Below are 24,831 nucleotides of genomic sequence, written 5' to 3' on the forward strand. Positions count from 1 at the left end.
AGCAGTGTTGAGGTATTTCATCGTGTGCTTTTTTTTCAGTGCCATAAAAGGCCACGGCGGTACCTGTTGAAGGTATCTGATTGGAAGCTTCCAAACTTACCATTAATGCATATGGCAATGAATGTTTTCGTAGATTGTGTTTGCGGCAGCTTTTTAGTTTGAGAGAACTCCAGCCCCGATCTAAGGAAATTTGTTGTATTGATGCCTGCCTGCCTCAGTTGTTCAAAAGAAAAATACATGTACAAGCCTACCAGGCAGTATAGTGGGCTTTCTGCAGGTATTATGCACTCTTGGGACTCATTGCCAGAGCTGCGAAAGCAGTCCAGGCAGGAGAGCTCCAGGGAAGGCCAAGCGGTCGCAGCGAGATTTGCAAAGTTATTCTCTTCAATTAAGAGAAACGATGTCAAAACCGTACGTAGTGATCGATTCGTTCTAATTCATTGCAGTTGTGACAAAACGGAGAGACAGCCAGGCCGTATCAGTTTATGAGTATGTATGTGTGCGGGGGTTACCCGACACTATCGTAACGTGAATGTGACTTCAAATTTACGTGTATTGCAAGATTTCGTGCTCCGGGTAAAAATCTGGAGGAAGCTCAAGCTTCGCCTTTAAGAGTGGAACGCGATAGCATTCAAAGACTCATGGCTGCTTTTTACGTTTCGCAGCAACTGCAGCTTATGTAACCATAATGTTTACTGGGAAACGCTGGCGGCGAACGCTGTGTATATAGGCGAGCTTTCTGGTAGAAACGCGGCCTCTTCCGTGAGCCAATCTGCTGTTATTGTTTCACATTTTTAATATTTCAGTCTGTGAAGATCTATGCTTTTACCAGAAACAACCGGTACTCAATCAATACCTACGCCAGCATACCCCCCGCCCGGATGCTATCCTACATCAAGAAACCAATAACGCCCCGACCACGCTCCCCGGTTATCAAACCTTCCATACCACCCACCATCTTCGCCGGGTCTCCACCCTAGTACGGCGTCGTATCCCTGTTACTGAACATGATCTCAATAGTCCTCATATCGAACATCTATTGCTCGAATTAATTCCCAATCGTAAACGGAAAGAATGCATCTTCCTTCTGAACATTTACAATAGCCCCAAGGACAAAGCAAGGTGTCGCTTCCTCACCCTCTTTAAGAAGGCTCTTCACGTAGCTAGAACGCACCCCCTACTCACCGGCGGCGATTTCAACCTCGCCCATGCAGGCTGGGGCTACGTTCACACGGAAGCTGCAGCTCGCAACCTCTGGCAAGATTACTGCGACTTAGGCCTTACGCTCATCACGGATCCCTCCTTTCCCACACGCCTCAGTATCTCCACTACCCGGGACTCTACCCCCGATCTCACCTTCATCAAACATATCAACAATGCACACTGGACCAATACCCAGCAAGACCTCGGCAGCGACCATTATATACTTGCTCTCTCTTTACCCCAATTCGCTGCCGCCGCTGCCCCCACTAAAGAATTCACCATTACCGACTGGGATGTTTTTCGAAAGATACGCATTGGTAATAGGTCGGCAGAAGGCAATGCCGACATTAACACCTGGATGCAAGTGCTACGCACTGATGTTCAAACGGCCACTCAGGTGGTAACTACAGATGCCTCAGTTGAACGCATGGATCACCACCTAGCCCATCTTCTGGAGGCTAAGGCCTCCATTCTAGCTCGATGGAAGGGGCAGCGCCTAAACCATCGCCTCAGAAGTAAGATCTGCAAACTCAACATAGCCATCGATAAGCATTGTCAAACCCTCAGCCGGCAGCAATGGACTGAGCTGTGTAACACGGTGGATGGACAACTTCATCGCCCTTCCTCGTGGAAACACCTCAAACATCTGCTTGATAATACGACCCCCCGCACCACCCAACAGGATCGGCTGCAGAAGCTCCTTTATACGGAGACCCTTAGCAAGGTCCACAACAGGTGCTCGACTACCTCTGCACCAGATATATCTCCAGGGGCCAAGTCAGTCCACACGGGAATTACATCGGTAATCCCTACCCTTCACTAGACGCCAATATCAGCGTATCTGAAATACATGCTGCTCTTCCCAAGCTTAATGGTCGTTCTGCTCCAGGGCCAGACAAAGTCACTAACTAAACCCTTCGCAAATCTCGATGACGAGTCCGTGTCCCATCTGATTGACTACATCAACGATTGCTGGCGCAGTGGCTCCCTCCCAGCTGCCTGGAAGACGGCCAACGTTATCCTAATCCCAAAGCCTGGCAAACCATCTAGCCTCAATAACCTAAGGCCCACCTCCCTCACTTCATGCGTAGGCAAGGTGATGGAATACGCCTTCTTAGCACGCATCAACAGTCATCTCGAAGACAACTCTCTCTATCCCCACACCCATCATTGGATTTCTCCCTCACCTTTCAACTCAAGACGCTATGTTGCAGCTCAAACATCGCGTGCTAAACGATCGTTCTCGTAACATGAAAGCCATCCTCAGACTCGACCTCACTCAGGCCTTTTATAACATTTCCCATGCAGCTATTCTTGACGAGGTCTCCCATCTCCACCTGGGAGAGCGAGCCTACAATTGCATTCGTGACTTTCTCTCCAATCGCACGACCACCCTCTCGGCCGGGGATTTACGATCAGACCAGCTTCCCCTTGGCAGCAAAGGCACCCCGTAAAGTTCAGATATCTCTCCCATGCTCTTTAACTTAGTCATGATTGGCCTTGCCCAGCAACTACAACATCTACGACGACGACATCACCATCTGGTCGTACCGAGGCAGTGATGGTCAAGTGGAGTCAGCTCTCCAGACGGCGATTGACATGGTTTAAGCCTATCTCCAAGGTACCGGACTGCGCTGTTCGCGGCTAAATCGGAGCTTCTGCTCTACAAGCCCATTCAGCGGGGTCGCCCTCCCAAACACCAATCTGATCACCGACCATGTGACGCCATCACCCTACGCCTTCTAGATGGCAGTTCTACCCAAACGTCCCTAGTATCCGGGTCCTTGGTCTCACCATCTTTACCAACGGCTCCAACGCCTTGGCTCTCAACAAGATCTGTGTGTCCAATCCCAAAACACCCTACGACTTCTTAAACGTATCTCTAACCGACGAGGGGGACTCAAAGAAGAAAGCCTTCTCCGCCTCGTCCAATCCTTTGTCATATGTCACATTACCTACATTGCTGCGTACCGCAACTGGTACCGAGCTGAGCAAAACATGCTCGACACCCTCGTACGAGGGGTCTACAAGAAAGCACTTGGCCTCCCGCATTGCACCAGCACTGAACTCTTCAACCAACTGGGAGTTCACAACAACCTTTCCGAACTCATTGAAGCCCAACAACGCTCTCAGCTTGAACGGTTAACCCTTACTGAAACGGGACGCTTTATTCTATCCACACTTGGCTTCACCTACCATCAGCAACAGGGCCCCAAAAGACCGATCCTGACCGACATCCGTAGCTGGATCTACATAGACCCTATCCCTAGAAACATGCACCCTGAATATAACAGGGCATGGCTCCAAGCTCGGGCCGGAGCTATTATAAAAGCCCTTGCTCACGTACCTGGCGTCACATTTGTTGATGCAGCTCAATATTCCCATGGCACACGATTTGTGGCCGTCGCCACACGCGATGGAGTCCTACACCACGCCTCCAGCGTCACTACACCCACTGCCGAGACGGCTGAAGAAGTGGCCATCGCCCTGGCCACTTTAGATCCCACCTGTCACACCATCGTGTCTGACTCTCGCTCAGCCGTCACTAACTTCAGCAAAGGCCGTATTTCTCCCCAAGCTCTTCGCATCCTCTGCCAGGCACCACACTCTAAAGACAGCATAATCTCCCTAACATGGATCCCGGCCCATGCAGGCCCTGTCCGCCCACACCTCCCCAATCTCAACTAGGTCACCCACTTCATTATGCGAGGCCTAGTTAACCGCGCCGGAGTCACTGGAGATGAGTTGGACACCAGGGACAATCTTACTACTTATAACGATCTCGTGAAGGCATTTTACCTCAGTCGCCGAACCTTCCCCTCGCCTCACCCCAAGTTCAGCCGGGCGCAGGCTACCACCCTGCGTCTGCTACAAACAAACACGTACCCTTCACCCTCCCGCCTCCACCTTATATTTCCTGACGTCTACACTACCCCCAACTGCCGATGCTGTGGCATTCACCCGGCTACGCTTCCGCATATGCTGTGGGAGTGCCCAGCACAGTACACACAAACACCACGACTCTCTCGTCGAGGTTGCATGAGGCTCTGCGGAGTTCCGCCCTCCACGACCAAACCTGGGCGACCCAGCACGCCCGCGAGGCGGCGGCGCGGCAAGCCCTCGACGTCTCTTCATGGGAGGCTTAGGCCCGGCCATCATAAAGTGCTGGTTGTACAATAAAAGCTTATTCCTCCTCCTGAGAAGATCTAACATAAAAGGAATGCGCTGTCGGGTTTGTGTTTTTTTTTCATGAAATTTGCTTGTCGGTCGTCAGTAAAAAATTCCGAGGAATAATTTTGTATAGAATAAAAGGCAATGTATGAGCAACTTTGGTGATAGAAGAGCGGTTGGGTATGCGTGATTCGAAATTCGTTTTTGCCGATACAATGCCCGATGCAGGACGCATGGATGCCGACGCCCTATTTTCTGCGACACGGGCCCCTTAACGATATCGCGTTAGTACCTAATTTAGGATATGTGAGACGTGATCATGCCATCCACTGTGCGTATTTACGAAACATGACCGAAGTGATGCGATCTACCGCCTAAAGATAGAAAACATAATCTCTGCAAGGGAAGCCAAATTTTTCACCAGCTAAATAAATTTGAGTGGCTCTGCTATCGCTAGTGGAACCAATAGACCAGTGGAGTTGGGGGAAGTTAAGGCTTCAGAAAAATTCATGCCGTCTTCCTCTGTGGGGGGTTTCGGTTGGGAGGCGCGGTATTTGAGGCGCCCGTAGCAACAGAAGCGATTTGTTGAGATGCCATATACGTCGGTGTCGTGTGACAGACGCTGCAACGACCCGACGAAGCGGCGACCGCCGTGCATTAGCCCTGATACACATTAGCTCTGACGCTGTGTACCTGGTAGCTACTTGAAATCCGCCGAAGTTGGCGCGCGGGTTTTTATCACAGAGCAATGACGTCACACCGCCTGTGTCCCCGCCTCGCAGCTCCTTCTTCCCCGCTAGGCTCCACCCACCGTCGCCGCGTCGCTATGCTGCGCGATGCTATACTGATACTCTGCTTTCACTCTCTCTCAGCTCTCTGTCCCCCAGCTCGGCGAGCTGCCGACGTCAAGAGAAACCCAGCGAGTATTTAACAGCTCTACTGTAAAAATAGAATTTTGCGTCCAGGTACCCATGCGACACGCAATTCACGCAAATGACGAGGCGCCAGACCGTATAAAAACTATTATATGCGAGTGACTGGATGTAGTCAGAGAAGCACTACAGTAAAGGATCCTTTGTTTCTGCTGCTGTTGGTATGTAAAAGTTGAGTTTACAGACAGCTAGAATTATGACTAAGAATTGCGCCGCGAATGTCGGAGTGAAGTGCGAGAAACAAGAAAGCAAAGATCAATTGAAACGCAATGAAAATATTGTCACGAGAGGAAAAGCCAGTCAGTCAGTTCTAAGCGAACAGCCGTTTACAGGTCGTGTTTGCAGCAGCTACCACGCACACTTCTTCTTCCTCGACCTCTAGCGTAACTAGTCCGTGCCATTACCCCTCCCTCCAAAAAAAAAAAAGAAATAAATAAATAAAGTTGGGGAGATGTTAAATGCCACAAGGAAAAAATAAAAGAAATGAGAAAGACAACGGACGAGACGACAGGGGCCGCATCACAAAGTTTGTGGATGAGAGTCAGCGCGAATGGTAAGGCTTCATCCTGGTAACATGAACAATGTCAGAGGAACGTGGTCTACGGGAGTGGTGCGAAGTGTCGGCTGGAATAACTTCGTAGTTGACAGGACTTAGACGACGCAAAACTATGTAGGGTCCAAAGTATCGGCGCAATAATTTTTCTGACCGGCCTCGTTGACGTATAGGGGTCCAAACCCATACAAGATCTCCCGGGTTGTACGTGACGTCTCGATGGCATATGTTGTATCGACGAGCATCTTGACTTTGTCGGGATAGAATTCGTTGCCGCGCAAGGTGCCGCGACGCTTCGGCACGCTCAACAAAGGCGTCTGTATCTGGTGCGGTAGGTTGAGACGAAGTTGGTAGGAGCATCACGTCGAGCATAGTGGTGACGTCGCGTCCGTAGACCAGACGAAAAGGAGGAAACCCGGTGGTTTCTTGTAGGGCAGTGTTGTACGCGAATGTCACATACGGGAGCAGTTCGTCCCAATTTTTATGATCCGTGGCAACATACATGGAAAGCATATCCGCAATCGTTTTGTTGAGACGCTCTGTTAAACCGTTAGTCTGCGGGTGATACGCAGTTGCCGTACGGTGCGTTGTTCCGCTCAGCTGCAGAATATCTCGGACCAACTGGGCAGTGAAGGCCGTACCACGGTCTGTGATGACGACAGCGGGAGCACCATGTCGAAGGACGATATTTTTGATAAAGAAGTTAGCAACATCTGAAGCAGTAGCTCGCTGAACGGCTTGTGTTTCGCAGTATCGAGTGAGGTAATCGGTGGCGACGACGATCCAGCGGTTATCAGCCGAAGACTTGGGAAATGGGCCGAGTAAATCCATCCCGACTTGTTCAAAAGGTGAGCAAGGAGGTCGGACAGGCTGAAGCAGACCGGCTGGTTTTAGTGGTGGAACTTTGCGGCGCTGGCAATCTCGACAACTTCTGACGTACTGCTTCACGGTTTTTGTGAGTTTTCGCCAATAGTACTTCTGCTTGATCCTCGCGAGAGTACGCGTGAAACCAAGATGCCCGGACGTTGGTTCGTCATGGCATGCACGTAGAACGTCGTCGCGGAGAGTAGCGGGAACAACGAGCAGGAAAACGGCTGCCGTAGGGTGAAAGTTCCGCTTGTATAGGATGTCGCCACGTAGGCAGAAAGAGGACAAGTGACGCGCGAACAGCCGTGGGGGTTGTGGGCGGCTTCCTTCAAGGTATTCAATCAAGGGCTGGAGCTCGGAATCTTGGCGTTGCTGTTGAGCAAGGTTTAAAGACGGGAGAGTACAAAGAAAACCAGAATCGTCGTCAGTATCTAGTGGTGCGGGTTCGACGGGGGCGCGGGAGAGACAGTCGGCGTCAGTGTGTTTCTGGCCAGACTTATAGACGATGGTCACATCAAATTCCTGCAACCGAAGGCTCCATCTTGCGAGACGGCCTGAAGGATCTTTGAGATTCGCCAGCCAGCAGAGAGAGTGGTGGTCGCTGACGACACGGAAGGGGCGTCCGTACAGGTATGGGCGGAACTTCTGGATAGCCCATATGACTGCCAGACATTCTTTTTCAGTTGCTGAGTAGTTTTTTTCAGCAGCGGACAAGGTTCGACTGGCATACGCAATAACGCGCTCAACACCCGCTTGAAACTGTACGAGTGTCGCTCCGATACCAACGTTACTAGCATCAGTATGCACTTCTGTGTCTGCCTCGGTGTCAAAGTGACCAAGTATCGGTGGTGTCTGTAGACGTCGCTGAAGGTCGTGGAAGGCGTCGGATTGTGCTGGGCCCCAAACAAATGTGACGTCGTTCTTGATGAGTCGTTGCAAAGGTTCGGCAATTTCACAAAAATTGGGTACAAAACGGCGGTAATACGCGCAAAGCCCTAAAAATCGGCGGACATCGTGTTTTGTCTTCGGTATCGGGAACAGAGCAACTGCCAGGGCTTTGTCAGGGTCAGGGCGCACACCGGTGCTGCTGACAATATGACCTAGAAATTTGAGCTCCTCGTAGCCAAAGTGACATTTTTCGGGCTTCAGGGAGAGGCCGGCGGTGCGGATAGCTTGAAGAACCGCCTCAAGCCGCTGGATGTGTTGTTCAAACGTGGTGGAAAAAACAACTACATCGTCTAAGTAGACTAAACACGAGTTCCACTTGAGGTCAGATAAAACTGTGTCCATCATGCGTTGAAATGTGGCCGGAGCGGAACACAATCCAAAAGGGAGGACCTTAAATTGATAGAGACCGTCGGGTGTTATAAACGCCGTTTTTTCCTGGTCCCGTTCGTCAACTTCAATTTGCCAGTACCCACTACGTAGATCCATTGAAGAAAAGTAACGGGCATGTCGCAGGCGATCCAAGGAGTCGTCAATTCGAGGAAGTGGGTAAACGTCCTTTTTCGTGACCTTGTTCAGTTTGCGATAATCGACACAGAATCTTAGTGAACCGTCTTTCTTTTTAACTAATACAACAGGTAAAGCCCAAGGACTTGTCGATGGTTGAATGACATCATCGTCGAGCATTTGTTTCACTTGATGACGAATAGCATCCTGTTCTCTTTGCGACACGCGATAAGCGTGTTGGCGAACAGGTTGGACGGTCGGTTCAGTGATGATTCTGTGTTTGATTAAAGGAGTCTGTTTGACCTTCGACGTGGTGGCGAAACAGTCGCTAAATGACGATAGCAGAGTAAGGAGCCTCTCCTTCTCGTTTTGGTCGAGCTGTGGGTTGACGTTGATGTGACTGGTCAAGTCCACATCGCTGGGTTCCGGAATCGAGATTGTCGTTACCGAAGCACAGGCGTTGGACTCGGCCACCGTTTCAAAGTAGGCCATGGTGGTATGCCTCGCAAAGTGTTTGTATTCGCCACTGAAGTTCGTAACTAGAATCGTGGTTTGCCTATGTTGGAGCTCTACGAGACCTCGTGCGACGCCGACTTCACGATCCAGCAACATGGCGAGGTTACCTTCGGCGATGCCTATTCCTAGTTGTTCTTGGGGGCATTCAACGAGGACGAAGATGCTACTTCGAGGCGGTAACGTCACGCAGTCATCGACCACGCGTAAAGCCGCGCGGTGATGTTCATCCGCCACATTCGAATCCGAAGAAACACAGTTAGAAAAAGTCACGAACAAGTCACGAAGGTTAATGATCGCCCCATATTCCTGGAGAAAATCCATGCCCAGTATAACTAGCCGAGAACACTTGAGCAGCACAAGGAAAGACGCTACGAAAGTCGAAGTAGAAATTGCAAGTCTGGCGGTGCATCCTCCAATGGGTGACACGAGGTGTCCTCCGGCCGTAATCAGATGTGGGCCGTCCCACGCTGTCAGCACCTTGCGTAGCCGAGTCGCCAGTGAGGCACTCATAACCGAGTAGTCAGCTCCCGTATCAACAAGTGCAGTTACTGGATAGCCGTCGATTGAAGCAGTAATAGCAGCAGAAGTTTTTTTTTGCAGTTGCGAATGAAGGCGTCAGTGGTACGTCGCGAGGGGATGGCGTCGGCGGAGGATATTTGACGGTTCGCATGACAGCGGCCTCACCCCCGGAGGTCGCCGTTTTCAGTTTCCCCGGCGCGGGCTTCCACCGTTGACTCCAGCGGAATCAAAGGCGGGTCGAGCACGGTTCGGTGACGCGTACCGACGAGGTGAAGGCGACCGTGACTGTCTTCGCTGTTGGGCAGGAGGAAGCCGGTTACTTTCTAAGTATTGCTCGATTTCGTGCGGGCGTTCGCCATAGCGCGGGCAACGGGCGTCCGGATGGTATCCCCGCAGACCAATCCGTCGGTACTGGCAATCGCGATACATGTGACCAGCCTCCCCGCAGTGATAGCACAACGGACTGTTGTCGGGGGCGCGCCATACTGTAGATTTGCGCGGACCAGGATGAAAAGGCGCTTGCGGATTCGTGCGGTGGATCGGACTTGGGGAGCGTCGAGAAATCCCAGCAGGTGGCTGCGAAAAACGGCCCGTCGACGGCGCGCAAGCCCGAAGAGCATCCGCGTACGAGAACGTGGGAGGTTCGGGTCGTGTTGGTGGCGAGGGGTGAACCACTTTGCCGATTTCTTCTCGAATGACATCCGTAAGAACCGCGGCACTGGGAGGTGTCGGAGCCGATGCATAGGACTTCTGCAGTTCTTCTCGAACAATTTGTCGTATTAGCTCGGTAAGTGACTCCCTGTCATCATTTGCAGGTACGAGAGAGCATGCAGCAGTCATGGTGGTCTGGCGTCCATACTGCGATAGCCGCTGCCGAAGCATACGTTCCATGACTGTTGCCTCACGAACGAACTGAGAGACTGTTGTAGGAGGATTACGCACGAGGCCCGCGAAAAGCTGTTCCTTTACGCCTCGCATTAACAGACGCACCTTCTTGTCTTCTGGCATTAGTCGTTTGGCATTTGGAACCTCGAAGACAGTGCCTGTTCGGCTCTTTCTTTCCTTTCGGGAGTGCAGAAGGCTTCGCATAGCAGTCGGTAAAATTCCTGCCAGCTGGTAAATGAGGCTTCGTGGTTCTCGTACCATACTCTCGCCGCGTCTAACAGGGAAAAGTAGACGTTCTTCAACTTACGGCGATCGTCCCAGTCGTTAAAGGCGGCGACCCGGTCGAAATGGTCCAACCAGTCTTCAACGTCCTCAAAGGCGTCGCCATGGAACGGGTTAGGCGTGCGAGGCGCGTTGAGAATGCATGGTACGGGAGCATTTGGGATCACCTCGGTTTGGCTTGCGGTAGTTGTTGACATCTTCCTCACGGGGCTTGCCAGGGGACTGTATTGCGGTGGAAGACCTTGGAGGCGACGGCTGCTTCGATAGATTTCTGCCGTCCCCGAGGTACTGGCGTCGGTAGCTTCTGGTTCAGGACCCGTAGGCATACGATGGATGCGTACCCAGCACCTCCACCAGTTTGTCACGAGAGGAAAAGCCAGTCAGTCAGTTCTAAGCGAACAGCCGTTTACAGGTCGTGTTTGCAGCATCTACCACGCACACTTCTTCTTCCTCGACCTCTAGCGTAACTAGTCCGTGCCAATATTCTTTCTCTGTCTGTTTCTTCTCATTGAAAAGCAATTAGAATATGTCGCACTTTCACCCGAAAGGCGATGTATTCATTGCGATAGGAAATAAATAACTAAAATACACAAAGTAACGTTCGTACGATTGCAAACAGCGCGACAACGGGACTCATATTAAGGAAACACACTATGCGGGTGCTGTGTTCCCTTAACCTTAGTCCCGTTCTCACGCTGCTTGTAGTAGTTTGTCCATTAACGAAGAAGCCTGACTAACCACTGTTTTAACGTTTGTAGTTTCACCTGTACCTATAAATTTCAGTATACATTTCGCTTACAAAATAAATTGATAAGCATGGTGTCCCGCACGCACAGGTGAACATGAACAAACCTTACTCAGTGAAAGAGAACACTCGCTCTCTCAGCGCTGGCGTGATGAAGAAGAGCGCAAACAGAGGGGATATAATTCTTTGCGATGCCGCTCTTTTCAAAGCATCTCCACAATTTGGGATTACGTGACCTTCAACACCAGGCGCGCGGGAAGACCGCGTTCACGTAGCGACAAGCCACCTCAACTCGCCAACTCTTTGTACTTGCCGCAGATTACCTACGAGGCGACCTCCGCGGAGAATGTGACACACACAGAGTCCAAAGTAGGTAGGACACATGTACATACGGTAAATCATTATCAGTGTGTCTCGCCGCATGCCACATCGACTAATGCTGGCTTTTCTCAGTACAATGGACTATCTGCCATTCAAGGACTCGGTGGTCCTCGTTCGAGAACACACTTCATCGTGCATGCGTGCAAGAACATTTTTATTACCTTATAAATGGGCCGAATATTGCTTAGCCCGCACTTCCCGCTTTCTTCAAGCAGAAGAATCACCTCAGAAATTGTGCGCATACTAAGTATCCCTATATTTGATACGTAACGATTACCAGTGGTTAACGAAACGATAGGAGCGACTCTAAACAAAATTTCCAGCATCTTTGTAGTGACTTCGTCAGAACTTGTGGCTGTGGCATGTAAACATGAAAACAACAGAGAATAATTCTACTGAAGAAATCTTTTCGAAAGCATATATGAAGCCAAGCCACCGAAGAAAAGAAGAGAGGTCGTGAACAGAATATACAACCCTTACGCAATCACGTCAAGATATTCAGCAGTGTGACTGAATTTTAGTACTAGCGACTCTACGAGTACGTTTATGTGTCGCAATTTGTTTTTATTTCATGAACTAAAACAAAGCGCACTTGTTATTTGACTTCGAAAGATAAAGGAAGTCTCGAGCACTGTAGTTATTTTTTTTTACTTGGATACCGCGCGTTTTAACGTTCCTGCAAAAAACTTGTTTGAACTCCTGGACGACTGGTTATGCATTTTATGTTGGAGCTGTAGGAACTGTAGGAACTGTAGGAACTACATTGGAACTGTAAAGAACTGTCACCTACAGTTCCATGACCATTTCCCATTTCAACAATTACTAGGAGTAGTCTTTACACACCTTAACCTCGAATGATGATTTCTTTGGCGAAGCCTCCAATACAGCAAATATTTCGAGTCATACATTCATGGCTCTCAATAGTGAGAGACTCAACAGTGGTCCGCAAACATTCTTCAAATCCGTGGTAATCAACAAAGCAACGCATTTAAGGTTACTTAAGGTTTTCTAGATCACTGCGGACATGCTAGCTCAAGAAAAAAAGAACTGGAACATGAGCGCTGCTTCTCCCATCTGTCTCAGTCTTTTAAGAGAAAATAGAAAGGCCATCATGTTCCATCACTCTTTTTTGTACCGTTTCTTCTTTTTTTCCTGTGCAGAGTAGCAAGTTAGGGCATACTAGCTCAGGGCATTATCTTCTACTGTGCTCTGATAAATTCTCTCTCTCTCTCCTGAGGACTCGAAAATGGAAGTTTTAGAAGAGATCGTAACTGTCCGGGAAGAAATTTAACGGAGCACAAAAAAATGACCGAAACGTTTATTCACGGCGGCCCAGTGAAACGTGATGCGAGTTCGAGCCAACCGCAATTACAATCATTTTAGTGCAGCATGCAGGACGATATTTGCGATTCGTTGTGCGCGGAAGCTGCGCAAGTCTTTCTTTGCTTCTTTTCGGGGAAGTAGTCCATCTACAATTCGCTGCTAATAATTATGTCGTGATAAACACGAAACGAGTGCTGTTCACAGCATCTTGACAGTGGGCTGCTATTCAGTGCCACAAGTAATGTCGAAGAATTATTGGAAAAATATAGCAACGCACATTTCTATCAGTAGTGATAAGGGAACCAGAACTTGCATTGAGATAAAACGAGAGCCATGATCATTGCAGAAAACCACGTCTTCGAGAGATGGTAGCGATATCCGCTGCACGTGCACTCGCCATCGTGCACAAGACGATTTATTTTCAAGTGCATTTTCGAATCTCAGCTAACCCAAAGATGGAGTTTTAGCAAACATTACTCGTGGGAAATGTCTAAGTAATCGTAGGATAATGACATAAACCTGATCCTTTGTGGTACTTCTAGTTTCGTACATTTTCCCAAAGAGAAAAGTGTTCTGCGAAGGCCTTGCTATCTATTAACACTTCTGTTAATAGGTAGACAGCACAAGAGAAATAAAACACTGCTTTTTGGCCGATTTTACAAGGTGACATGAAAAATTTAAGGAAACTCTAAAGGTAGGCGCCTACCTCATGAGGTAGGCTAAATATCTCAGCAAACTTCACTTGGTTAGGCTCTTCAAAGTAATATGGACATCCATCTAATACTGCGGTGAAGAATTTTTTGCTTTCGTAAGGATTTAAAGAAAAATACCCAGAAATTTCACGGTTACCCTTTAAGGCCAAGCTTTGAAACCGACAGCAATGTTTAGCGTTGCCCATAAAGCATCTCAGAAAGGAGCCGTGATGAACAGATAAAGAAAATGAGGAGAGAACCATGCTTAATAATTGAAGAAAGAAGTATATATATATTTCACGCCAACCGACGTGGCTTTTCCGGCGATGTGCCTAAATTATTTTAATTGTTTCGCTCCTTAATAGATATAGCAGCGAGCTGTCGCATATCACTCTACGGTGGTGGGCAGCGGGTCCCTCTTGGAAGGATTCAGTCGTTTAGGGTAACGACTGCTCTCCGTAGCCCACCAAGGCGGACCCTTCGCAGTGAGGATAGGCCAGCACATGTCCGTGGCAGATGGGGTGCGGTGGCTAGCTCACCTGTGTGGGGCAGGTTTCGCGGGCGAGCACCACGGACGCTGTTGCTGCCGTCGCATCTCGATGGTGCACGATATGAGACCGAAGAAGCCCCACCGCCCTTCGTCGGTGCCCATTGGAAGGATTGAATAAGTTCACCTCGTCGTTTACTTTTCGTTCCGTTCAGACCAATGCGGTGTAGGATGCGCACAGCTGCTCACTAGGAACGCTAATGCGTCCTGCGCCCAAAACTCATCCTGCAGGAGGGGAAGTTAAAGGGACTGACAATCAATTTTCAGGGTGCCTTTTTTTTAATGCAATGAAAAGCTTACCGGTCAGAGTGTTTAATCATGAAGTGGTAATGAGGACGACGCCGTGGAGCACTTTTTTTATTCTTTTTCGGTCTGCAGTGAGGATGTAGTCGTTAACTGGAAGCGTGCTGAAAACGGCGATAGGTAAGCGGAATAGCGAATAAACGCCGGCATTAGTGGGAGACAGACGACAAGTGTGGCCGTAACTGTCAGAGAGTATTATTTTATTTGTCCTGTCGATGTTCGTGCGATTCATGTTTTCCGTAGTGTTAATGTACTTCTGCGGTATAAGCTACATGTTCACGTGATTTCCTGTCCAACTGCTTTTGTATTTAACAAGTCGAAACAAAACATATCGGATCAATAACGAAACGACACTTTCACACGTGACACGCTGTTCAGCGTGTTGCTATAGCCGCACTTGTGCTCTTGATTTTCGAAGCATAGAACAAAGGATAATTTAGCAACTGCAGTTTTAAGCAATAATTATGTTGTACTTATTAACACCCAACTTACGTACAGTAATATCATAGGCTACATCCGAAATATCGAGATTTCACCGCCAGGCTTCGCCGCTTGCTGATTTTTGAGAGTTTCTTTGCCAATTTAAAAGTATAATCCCAACTCAAATCGCGAACAGCACGCTGGATTCTATCACTATAAGTCATGGTCATTTCACTTCCATAAGCTTCTCGCAGCACATTTTGGCCAGTTGCCCGTCCCTTTAGAACACTGCTCCAGCACAGGCGATACAGCACAGAAGTGGTACGTACTAAGTGGTCCGTGCTAAGTGGTATATACTAAGTAGTACGTAAAATCTAAGTGGCACGTGCTCTCACTTAGCTTCGTCGCTTCGGCCTCTTAGCCAAACGCACTGTGCTTTTCTGGAGACCCTACACTCCACGCGCTGCCGCGTCGATACACGTCGATACCATGACATCCCGACAAAGTCAACGGCGCAGGCGTGCCTCAAGTGTCCGCATAATTGCTATTGCAATAAATTTTTTTTTTTTTTGAAACACGGATGAGTGCTTCTAATAGCGCCCGTCCTAATATATCCTGCCAGTCATCAAGTATCTGTACCAAAGATGAATCCCCCCGCCCCGATTCAGAAATGCGTTTCAACTTGAACTCATGCATGACATGATAAACCGTACAAACTCATGTAAGAGCCGCACTTTTCACAATTTTGACGAGGTGTGGCCATTACACTGGACCGAATCTTTCGGTCAAAATGGTGACGGCGCAGCCGGCCACTTGCGCCCACCTCGGATGTCAAAGGGAGGTCAAAGCGCAGCTCATCAGAGGTCATCAGAGGTCAAAACACAGCTCTTGCCATGTAATAGCTACACGCGGAAGTACAAAGCGCGATAAAAATCGCCGATGCGCGCGCGCCGCATCGCTGCACCGAACACGATTGCTTCTCCGCCAGGAATTCATTTTCCTACAAATTTTGGGCTGCAAAGTTGCCGGTGAGGCCCTTACACAGGTACACGGACCTAATGGTAGAATATTGGCCTAGTATATGCGCGAAGTATTGTGTTCAACGACTTGTGCTACCGGAAACTCACCAGTTTTCCTCCTTTTTCTACTACGGAGTCATACCTCTTGCACAAGTTTAAGTGCCTACACTGAACGGTAACTAATCTGGCATGTGGTCGCTTAGAATCGGTAAAAGTTGTAACATCAGAAATTTTCATATCATTAAAAAAGGCACAAAAACACACATTATGCCACCAGCTAACCTCGACTGTTACGCATATTTATTCCTCCTTCTTCAGCGTTTCCCTGCTCTTCCACTGACATTCAATTACATATTTTGCTTCCACGCGTCTACACATATAACAACCATAAGAGCCCTCCTCCCATGTACACCTGCCCTCTCCCGCTTCTTTTCTCCTTTTCCTTTTCTCGTTCATTTTAATTTGTTCTTAAACCGTCACCGACACGTCCCAGGGTACGAAGCGCGAGCATATCCTTTTCGGCACCTCCGCGACACAGGGTCGTGACACTTATGCGTGCCGCAGCGACGACGCTTACGCCGACCTGTTGAGGCTAATGTCGCTTCAAAGAACAACCCGCTCTCATCCACCACTTCTGCTTCTCACCGACTCCGTTCTTTCCCACAGACTCCATGTCGCCATCTTAATACCTTGAAAAATTTGGAGGTGCACTGCTACTAGGCCACTCTGGTCACCCTTTCAACTCTTGTTCCTTGGGTTGCTGCTTACTGATCTGTGGAGCGGACCATTCTTCTAAAACGAAAAACACCTCCTACTACACCTACTGCTTCTTGTAGACTTCAACGCTAACAACACACAGATGTCGACAGAAATGACGAGACATAGCGCTCCGTCGGTGGCATTATCAGCAAAATCAGTTTATATATATATATATATATATATACATATATATATATATATATATATATATATATATATATATATATATATATATATATATATATATATATAATTACACGGCTGATCTGGTAGTGTGACCCTCCTTCCCTTGTTTATTTTTTCATTTTTTTTTTATTTTCATTTTTTGAAGTAGGAGGGGGGAGGCAAGACAGCATGGGGCCCCTTTCACATTTCTTGCTCTCTTCTTCGGCTGGATGACCAGCGAGAGCTGGTGGACCACGGCAAGGTAGCAGCAAGAGCTCACGGATTCCTGGAATGAGGAAGAATCAAGAATCTTGTCAATGCAATCCAAGCACTTCGCTATAGGTAGGTAGGTTCCTGTCTCGCCTCATTTGGGGAATCCCCAAACAAAAAGAAAGAAAGAAGGTTGAGGAGTCATTCCACCCTGTGAAGATGGTTGACCAGCGAAGCTCCTATGGTGGTATCAATTATGTTAGTATAGAGTTTTGTTGGTATGGAACTACATATATAATTATGTGTATGTCGTTAATGCAAACTACCAAGAAATATCAGGCGTGCAATACGTCACGCACTACGTAATTCATACGCAGAGTTACTACCAAAGGGTTCTTACGCTGCCGCTCTAAAGATGCAGGTGTTGTCGACGCAGCTGCGACGAAGTGCGGTTTAGACGCAGGTGGCCGTTAAACCGAGCCTCGACGTGAGCGACGATATGCGTTGACCGGGGCGCAGTCCATGGGAGCTCACGAAAAAAAAAAAAACGTTTGTTTGTCATTTGCGATTGAGCATATTTCCTAGTTAATTAGCTGAACGAAACTTGGAAGGACTAGAGTTTTATTCTAGTAGACAAACTAGGGGTTTCTATTTTGAGTAGCGCACATATATACCATGACACCAAGACAAAAGCGCCTCCGCCTCCGCCCCCCCCCCCCCCTGTAGCACAAAACCGACATGATTATGCATTGAAAATTCAAAAACTTATCATTGAAGCAGCAGCGATCACTGAAGATGACTCGGTTAGTAAGCCGTCAATTGCTTTTCTGCCGCAATGCTTCGCCTATTACATGTAGAAATAAAGACGTTAAAAAAAAGAACTTGCTTTTTTTAGGTCTCACATGCGCTCCCGTTCATCTTAAGGCTGCGGTCATGGTTTCATTGAATTTTGAATGCATACTCAGGTTGGTTTTATGCTTTCGGGGTCGGAGGAGTGCTTTTGTGTTGAATCTAGGGATTGTCCGTTTCTCTCCCGTAGAGGCCCATGTATTGACAGCACACGGGAGTTCCACAACATTTACAACTTCACTGTGAACTACGTAATCACGAAAACTAAATGAAACTCGGCGTAATGTTAAAGTCGCCTTGGTGGCTGATTCTCAAATAATTTGTTTCGGGATAGTTCCTATAAAACAAGAGCTACAGCCATTTTTTGTAACCATGCTCCTTCCGTAGATGTCCATGTACTGACAGCAGACGGGAATTCTGCAACGTTTACAACTTCACTGTGAACTAATAATGACAAGTAAATGAAACTCGGCGTAATGATAGGGTCATCTAACCGACCACTTTCAGTACGATCTTTTTTTCCAAGATACCTGCATAAGATTGAGAGCTAGAGAGCATTCGCTTAAAAGCTGCCTTTACGGCAAGGCTTTTTCTGTTCGCCGCCATAATTTTTCGCGCGTGGTAGCCATGGACAGCTTCGCTGTAAAACGTACAGCAATACCGTGATTTGAAACATTTCGGTTCAGTTTGTTTTGTTTTCAACGCACACCATAGTCCAACTGCCCGACTTTCTACCCACTAGCCCTCAGATGTATGCACGGCATGAGGAAATCAGAATCTTACCACTCCCTTTACTACATAGCCGCCAAAAATTACACAACTGCGAAGTGTGTCGCCGTAACGTTGTCCCTGCATGGTGTGCTTGTGTGCGTGAGTGAGTGCATGCGTGCCTGCCTCGGGCAGAACGCGAGGCACACGCAGGTAACCATGAACCTGCTCAGGAAGGTGGCCGGCTGCAACCCATAGCCACCGTCCTCTTCCTTTCCTCGGAGAAAATGCCCCGCCTCGTAACCCTTGCATAAACGGGGACTGCCAAACCGACCTTGCCGTCTCCACATACATCTTCTCCTGATGCCTCGTGCACGCGCGTTCTACCTTGCACAGTTTCAGATCGCACGCTCCACGAGCGAACCTACTACTGCATACGGAGAGGCCACAACCGCCAACAGTTATTTTACATGTTTGACGCTTAAATTGAGGAGCGAATCACCAATTTTCTACGGCACACAACTCAGGCACAAGTTACTGCAGAAAGATGCTGTGCGCAGGTGTCCTTTTCAAAGCAGCATGTGTCTCGAGCCTATCGGTCCATACGAATATGCGGGGAAGCAAAAAGCTTGCATCTTTTTACGTCTGTGCATGCAAGATAGCTTTGTTCACTCGTGGCAGTACTGGCCGTCAATCGTTCGACGATGGAAACGATTGTTGCATTTTAGAAGTATTAAATGGCCCTCTCCGCATATATGTGCATGCCGAATGCACCGTAGGAAAGACAGACAACGTCACAGCCGCTGCCGGAGGTCCATGCGTTTTCATTATCTTACAATAATCATATGAAAAGCATCTTAAATATATTGGTAAATGCAAAGTCATGAAACCACACAGTAAAACATATCTAGCGTTTTGAAACGCTGTTCAGAAGTGATGTCAAAATACCTCAAGTTCATTCCAGTTCATTCCAAGTGTATGTGTTATGTTTTACGTGTGGCTTGCTAAACCACGCGACAGCTATTTTTTGTGTTTTCTTTCGATATCTTAGAGTAGTGGTTCAACTTATGCTTTCTGTACCCGTTCAAAGCTCTGGCAAAATAGGACCGGCATTACTGTGCCAGCACAATTAGAGACATAGATTTAGCATCAAGATTCGCGGTCAAGTCCTGAGCTGCTGAATAAGGATAATAACCATTCTTGTCGCGAGTATAAAACAGCCACAGAAACTAGGAAGCCAGATGCCCTAATATTGCTGATCATGCAGTAATTGGCGAAGTTCATGTTCACATTAACAATATCTTCACTTAGTGGACTAAGAACGCCATTTATTGCGCAGCTTTTTCCTTGTCAACATTGTTTGTGTTGTTATTGTATGCCTTTGGCCTTTTTAGAGCGCAGTTCCTAGGCGCCCGTTCCTATGTTGGGCGTCGGTGTGCCTAGACCACCCTCGGCCGAATCGAGTGAACGAGAACAGCGAAGGATCAAAGAGCGAACGCGGAGCGCAGCGTGGGCTGAAATACGGCGATAGCAAAGAGAGCGCGAGGAGGAAAGCGGAGGAGGAGAGTATGGTCAAAGTGTGAGGAGGAAAGCGTAGTGCCGCGCAAGACGGGCTCTGCGGCGACGACCGCTACCAGATGGCGCCAGAGTAGCGCGCCGTATTCTGTTTACCGATGGCATGCGGCGAGCGCGTCGGCCATATACCATATATGCAAACAAAGCGCTACATGAGCAGATGTCTATCTGCGGCGGCTGCTATAAATCAGGCCCACGCGTCACCCATGAACTGCGTCTCTCGACCACCCAGTTAGCGAAGCAGTCATCGCACCACTCTTCGCTCCGTTTGCAATGTGCCGTACGAGACAGATTGTCCGCGCCAGCCAACATGTTGCGAAGTGAAAACACGTATACAGCTGAGCACAAGTTTCGCATTAGGGAATATTGTAATCGTCGGTGAATTTTTTTTCCTGTTGACATGCCATACACTCCCCCCCCCCCCCCCCCCAACGCGATATATTATTGAAATTAAATCCTGGGATGTTAAGTACCGGAACGAAGGTTTGGTTATGAGACACGCTGTGTTGACGACTGGATTAATTTTGACCCCCAGGGTAGGAGCGTATCCAGGTCAAGTGGAAGGGGAGGGCACAACGGACAGGTTATTTTTACTGCTTTATTGGTGCGCTGCATTCCTTCGCTGCACATGTATGAAGGCCTTAGATGGTATTGTTAAAGAAATGGTGCACAAACAGGCTTTTTGTTAGGCAAAAAAAGAACGTTAAAGTGAATCTCGGTAAAACAGAGGTACGCTGCTACAATCGATACGTTTTACTCGTCGTCTGTAAACTGCAAACTTCCAGTTAAGAAAACTTTCCAACTCCATTTTATTCCTAGAGCACACAACGACTACGTTTATGGAAGCAGAATAAAAAATATTTTAGCGTCATGCGTGTTCGCGCTTTCCGATTTCGTTCATTATATCTTTCTTTGTTTTGCTTTTTGCGCGCTTCGATAATCATCGCTTGAAGACTGGATGCGATACAGCTCAATTCGCAGTCGCAGGCTTATCTACATGGCTGCTGGGACCAAGTGAGATTAGAAGGTAACTGAAAGCATAGCAAGGGCTTCATGGGAAAGAAGGCCGTAGAGCGGAAACCTATCACGGCAAATCAATCCCAGTGCGCCTTCGGATACGAGAAAGCCGCGGTCCTGCTGTGTGCGGTCCAGAATAAATAGCCCATTGTAGGTTCGATCAGCTCGCCGAGGCGCCGAAACTCATGCCGTCCCTCGAAAAAATGTTCACCCAATATGTAAAGAAGAGAGGACATTGTCTCAAGCTGTCCGCGCACACCGCGTCCCTGGTGAGTGTGTTTCAAGCCGGTTCCTTGCGCGCAATCCGTCGCAGAAAGGAAGCGGGCGATCGCTTTCGTTGCCGCGAAATGCCAGCTCCTAAGCGTGGGCGCCACGACCACCGGTCTTCGCCAGTATCAGCACCTGCAGTGCCACCGCAGGCTATTGTCGGTATATGGAAATGGAAGGCCTATAACAATTCGACGCACTCCCGTCAACGACAGCGCTGGCATTCAGACGTTTACCACGTGCTGAACTGGCCTTTCTGTGCGCTGCTGAGCAAGCTTTAGCACTTTCAATTCTAAAACCGAACGCGCGAACAGACACAAATGTGAACACCACCGCGCTGTACTGGTCGCCTACAACGTTGCAGTTCAAGTAAGGATTGCGTCGAAGTTCGTGCCCAGGGAATTTTCTTCACCACACGTCAACTGAGTGCGCGGCACGGACGCGCTTACAGAATGCGCAGACTCGGTGTTTATTAAACGCTATGTGGCTCTAGGTAGTTAGTACGCTCATAGCCGCCTAGTACAGGCATAGATTGTGCCGATACGCTCTATGGCTGCTTCAAAAGTGACGGTAGCCCCTGCTCACGTGTCGTCTGCTTAGATTAACGCTGGGAACACGCTAGAACCTGACGTGACACGTAAGGATTGCTAAAATAGCTCTGCGACGAAGATGGCCGGCAGCACAAGATTCGTGCAACTTTGAGGAAATAAAGGCGACGGGAAAGAGGCCGTCAAACGCGCATTTTTTTAGCAATTAGATGTCGCATAAAAATGACATCTCAATTTCTTTGTTCTTCAGAGCTGTTCCAAACTTTTTCCCTCTAAAGTTAGCTGATTCTCGTTGCCACCATGCAAAAGGTATGTTGATTTGGGCTTTCGAAGCATACAACAATTGTGCAGCCTATGCTGAGCCGAAGTTTTGCACACAGACGGCGGTTTGCAACCAGTGGCGTGCTCAAGACATCACGTCCCCACGCTACTGCGCTTCTTTTAATTTCGAGCACCTCCGGTCTCCGATGGGCTGATGGTGATCATTGTGAAAGTCACCTTTTCACACTCCATCAGTACACAAGGTTGCCAATTTCAACTGAAACGAGACGAAGTCTGAAGTTTTACCGAAAGTACCATTCGCTGTAAAGCACGTGTCATTGGGATGACATTTCGTCATCTTATACTTAAGATGAAGCTTTAGCTCGGGCGCTCCTATCTAAATACACGTAAAAGGAGAATTCGTTTTTCTCGGCAACCACCGCACCGAATTTGACGAGGTTTGTTGCATTTACAAGAAAAACTCAAAATCTAGTGACTGTTGGTTTCGCATTTCTGAGTTAGGTGGTCAATTTTTATTAAAAATTGGCAAAAATCGAAAATTTTCAAAACGCGGAACTATCAAGTTTACAACTCTGTAACTCAACCACTAAAAATGATAATACAATTCTGTGAATTGAATCTAATAGTACATCTAAAGCGGACAAAATTTATATGTTACACATGAATATAAAAATATTTAATCGTAGGGAAATACAACTTTTGCAAAACCGTTGTAACCAACGTAACAAATTCACGTAAGATGTAAAATGGCATATTGAATTTGTCCGCTTTGAATGATCTAATGGATTCTGTTTACAGAACCGCGATATCAGTTCTTGATGCAGAGCTATGAATTTGTAAACTTCGTGCTTCTATTTTTTTCAGACGGTCAAATATTTGAAAATCGTTTTAGGAAATTCAAGCCCTAAATCGAAATTACGCTTCCAACAGTCACTAGAATTTAACTTTCTCTTTGAAATGCAACAAATTTCATCAAACTCGGTCCAGGGGTTATCTCATAAAAACGTTTTTGCGTTTTACATGTATTTGAATAGGCCGCGTCGGAGTTGGGCCCGAGCTAAAGCTTCCTCTTAATGCTATCAGGTATAGGCCACGAATGCCAGACCAACAGTCCCAGGCCGATGATTGCGGAAACAATATCGCACATTGTTTGCGACTGAACTGTATTATAGGACTCGAAACTGAACACCGTTCTTCCTTCGTTTCCTTGATCTCTCTTTCAGTGCAGATCACAGGGGCTGAGTGACGTTGCGAGAGCGTACCACGCAAGAAGGGTGCCACTAACATTTCTAAGCGAAAGAAGCCCCTGAGTGCGAAGGAAAAAAAACGGAACAAAAAGACGGACACTGACAAACGTCTCCGTGTTCTTCCTATCCTTCTGCTTGTTTTTTTTCCTTTGCGCTTCAAGTCTATATATAGTCACATAACTGCTTATTGCACCGAAATGCTGTTAACACGGTGAAGTGAAAAATACTAAGAAGATGCTGAGTAGACGCTTTTTATGCTTACAAACAGGCTTCCCAGAAGAGTTCCGATTAAGCCCTCAGGAACAACACATGTTACAACAGCCTTTATAAAAGCTACAATACAGCGGGACGCGCTCAATTTACATATTGTGTCGATTGTGTAATAAGGCGAAAGCTTTTCTAGGCTCATGGTGAAGTTTGTGTCATCAGACCTGACCATAGGTGTGTCCGCCGAAGCGTCATCACGCCATATGAAGACAGATTAAAGAAGGAAAAATGATTTATAGCGACAGTTAAAGTGAATGATAACGTTATAATAGAGATTGGCAGAGGTTAATAATGACTAGTAATAATTAATGACTACTAATGACTTGTAATGACTACTAACGACTCCGGAATAACCAATATGTCTAACGATGGCTTGCAATGACCACAATTGATCACAAATGAATATAAATGCTTGGTATGAGCGGTAATTATTAATAACGACTGAAATGACTTGTAATGACTAGTAATGACTATGAAATTACCAATATGTCTAACGACAACTTGTAACGACCACTGTTCATTAGCAATAACTAAAAATACTTAGTAATTACCATTAATGACTAATAATGACTGAAATGACTTGTAATGACTACTAATGACTGCGAAATGACCAATGTGTCTAACGACGTCTTGCAATGACCACACCTGATTACAAATGACTAAACCAAAAATGCTTGCTATGACCAGTAATGACTAATGACTGAAATGACATGTAATGACTATAGTAAGACCAATATGTCTAACAACTTGTAACGACTACCATTCATTAGCAATGGCTAAAAATCTTCGTATTTTCCATTTCGTATAGATAATGCTGCTTGTTATCCAGAGGTTTAGTTTCCGTGTTTTCTTAATACGAGTAGGAACAAAGCGCTCAACGCAAGTTATGGCGCCACTTTTAAATATTTGCCACAGTTGCTCCACAGACTCTCACTGTAATGCGTGCTCGAAGTCATTAAACCTTAATTCTAAGATATCCATGATGAAGGTCTCATCTGCATTTTTAAAGTATTTTACTTTAACAGGAAAGAACGGTCTCTCTGCACTGCACACACTGGTCTGTCTGATTAAAAACAGCATTTTATTCTTATGTGCCCTCAAAAAGATCTAATGCATAATCTATTATA

The 24,831-nt window shown here is 47.4% G+C and overlaps 1 protein-coding gene and 1 pseudogene across 1 annotated transcript in view; one reads left to right on the plus strand and one right to left on the minus strand.

Annotated features, from left to right (window-relative positions):
* Positions 1-16,797: 16,797 nt before the first annotated feature.
* LOC129386485 (uncharacterized) overlaps positions 16,798-24,831 on the minus strand; it is a 45,988-nt pseudogene continuing 37,954 nt past the window's right edge.
* The window catches only part of LOC126537892 (uncharacterized), a 121,959-nt gene continuing 118,290 nt past the window's right edge, over positions 21,163-24,831 (plus strand). The window contains exon 1 of the mRNA XM_050184994.3: positions 21,163-21,362. Within this exon, the coding sequence (XP_050040951.1) occupies positions 21,279-21,362 (84 nt within the window). The 5' untranslated portion in view covers positions 21,163-21,278. The remainder of the gene's footprint in view (positions 21,363-24,831) is intronic.

Source organism: Dermacentor andersoni, chromosome 4 (assembly GCF_023375885.2).
Source record: "Dermacentor andersoni chromosome 4, qqDerAnde1_hic_scaffold, whole genome shotgun sequence".
NCBI lineage: Eukaryota > Metazoa > Arthropoda > Arachnida > Ixodida > Ixodidae > Dermacentor > Dermacentor andersoni.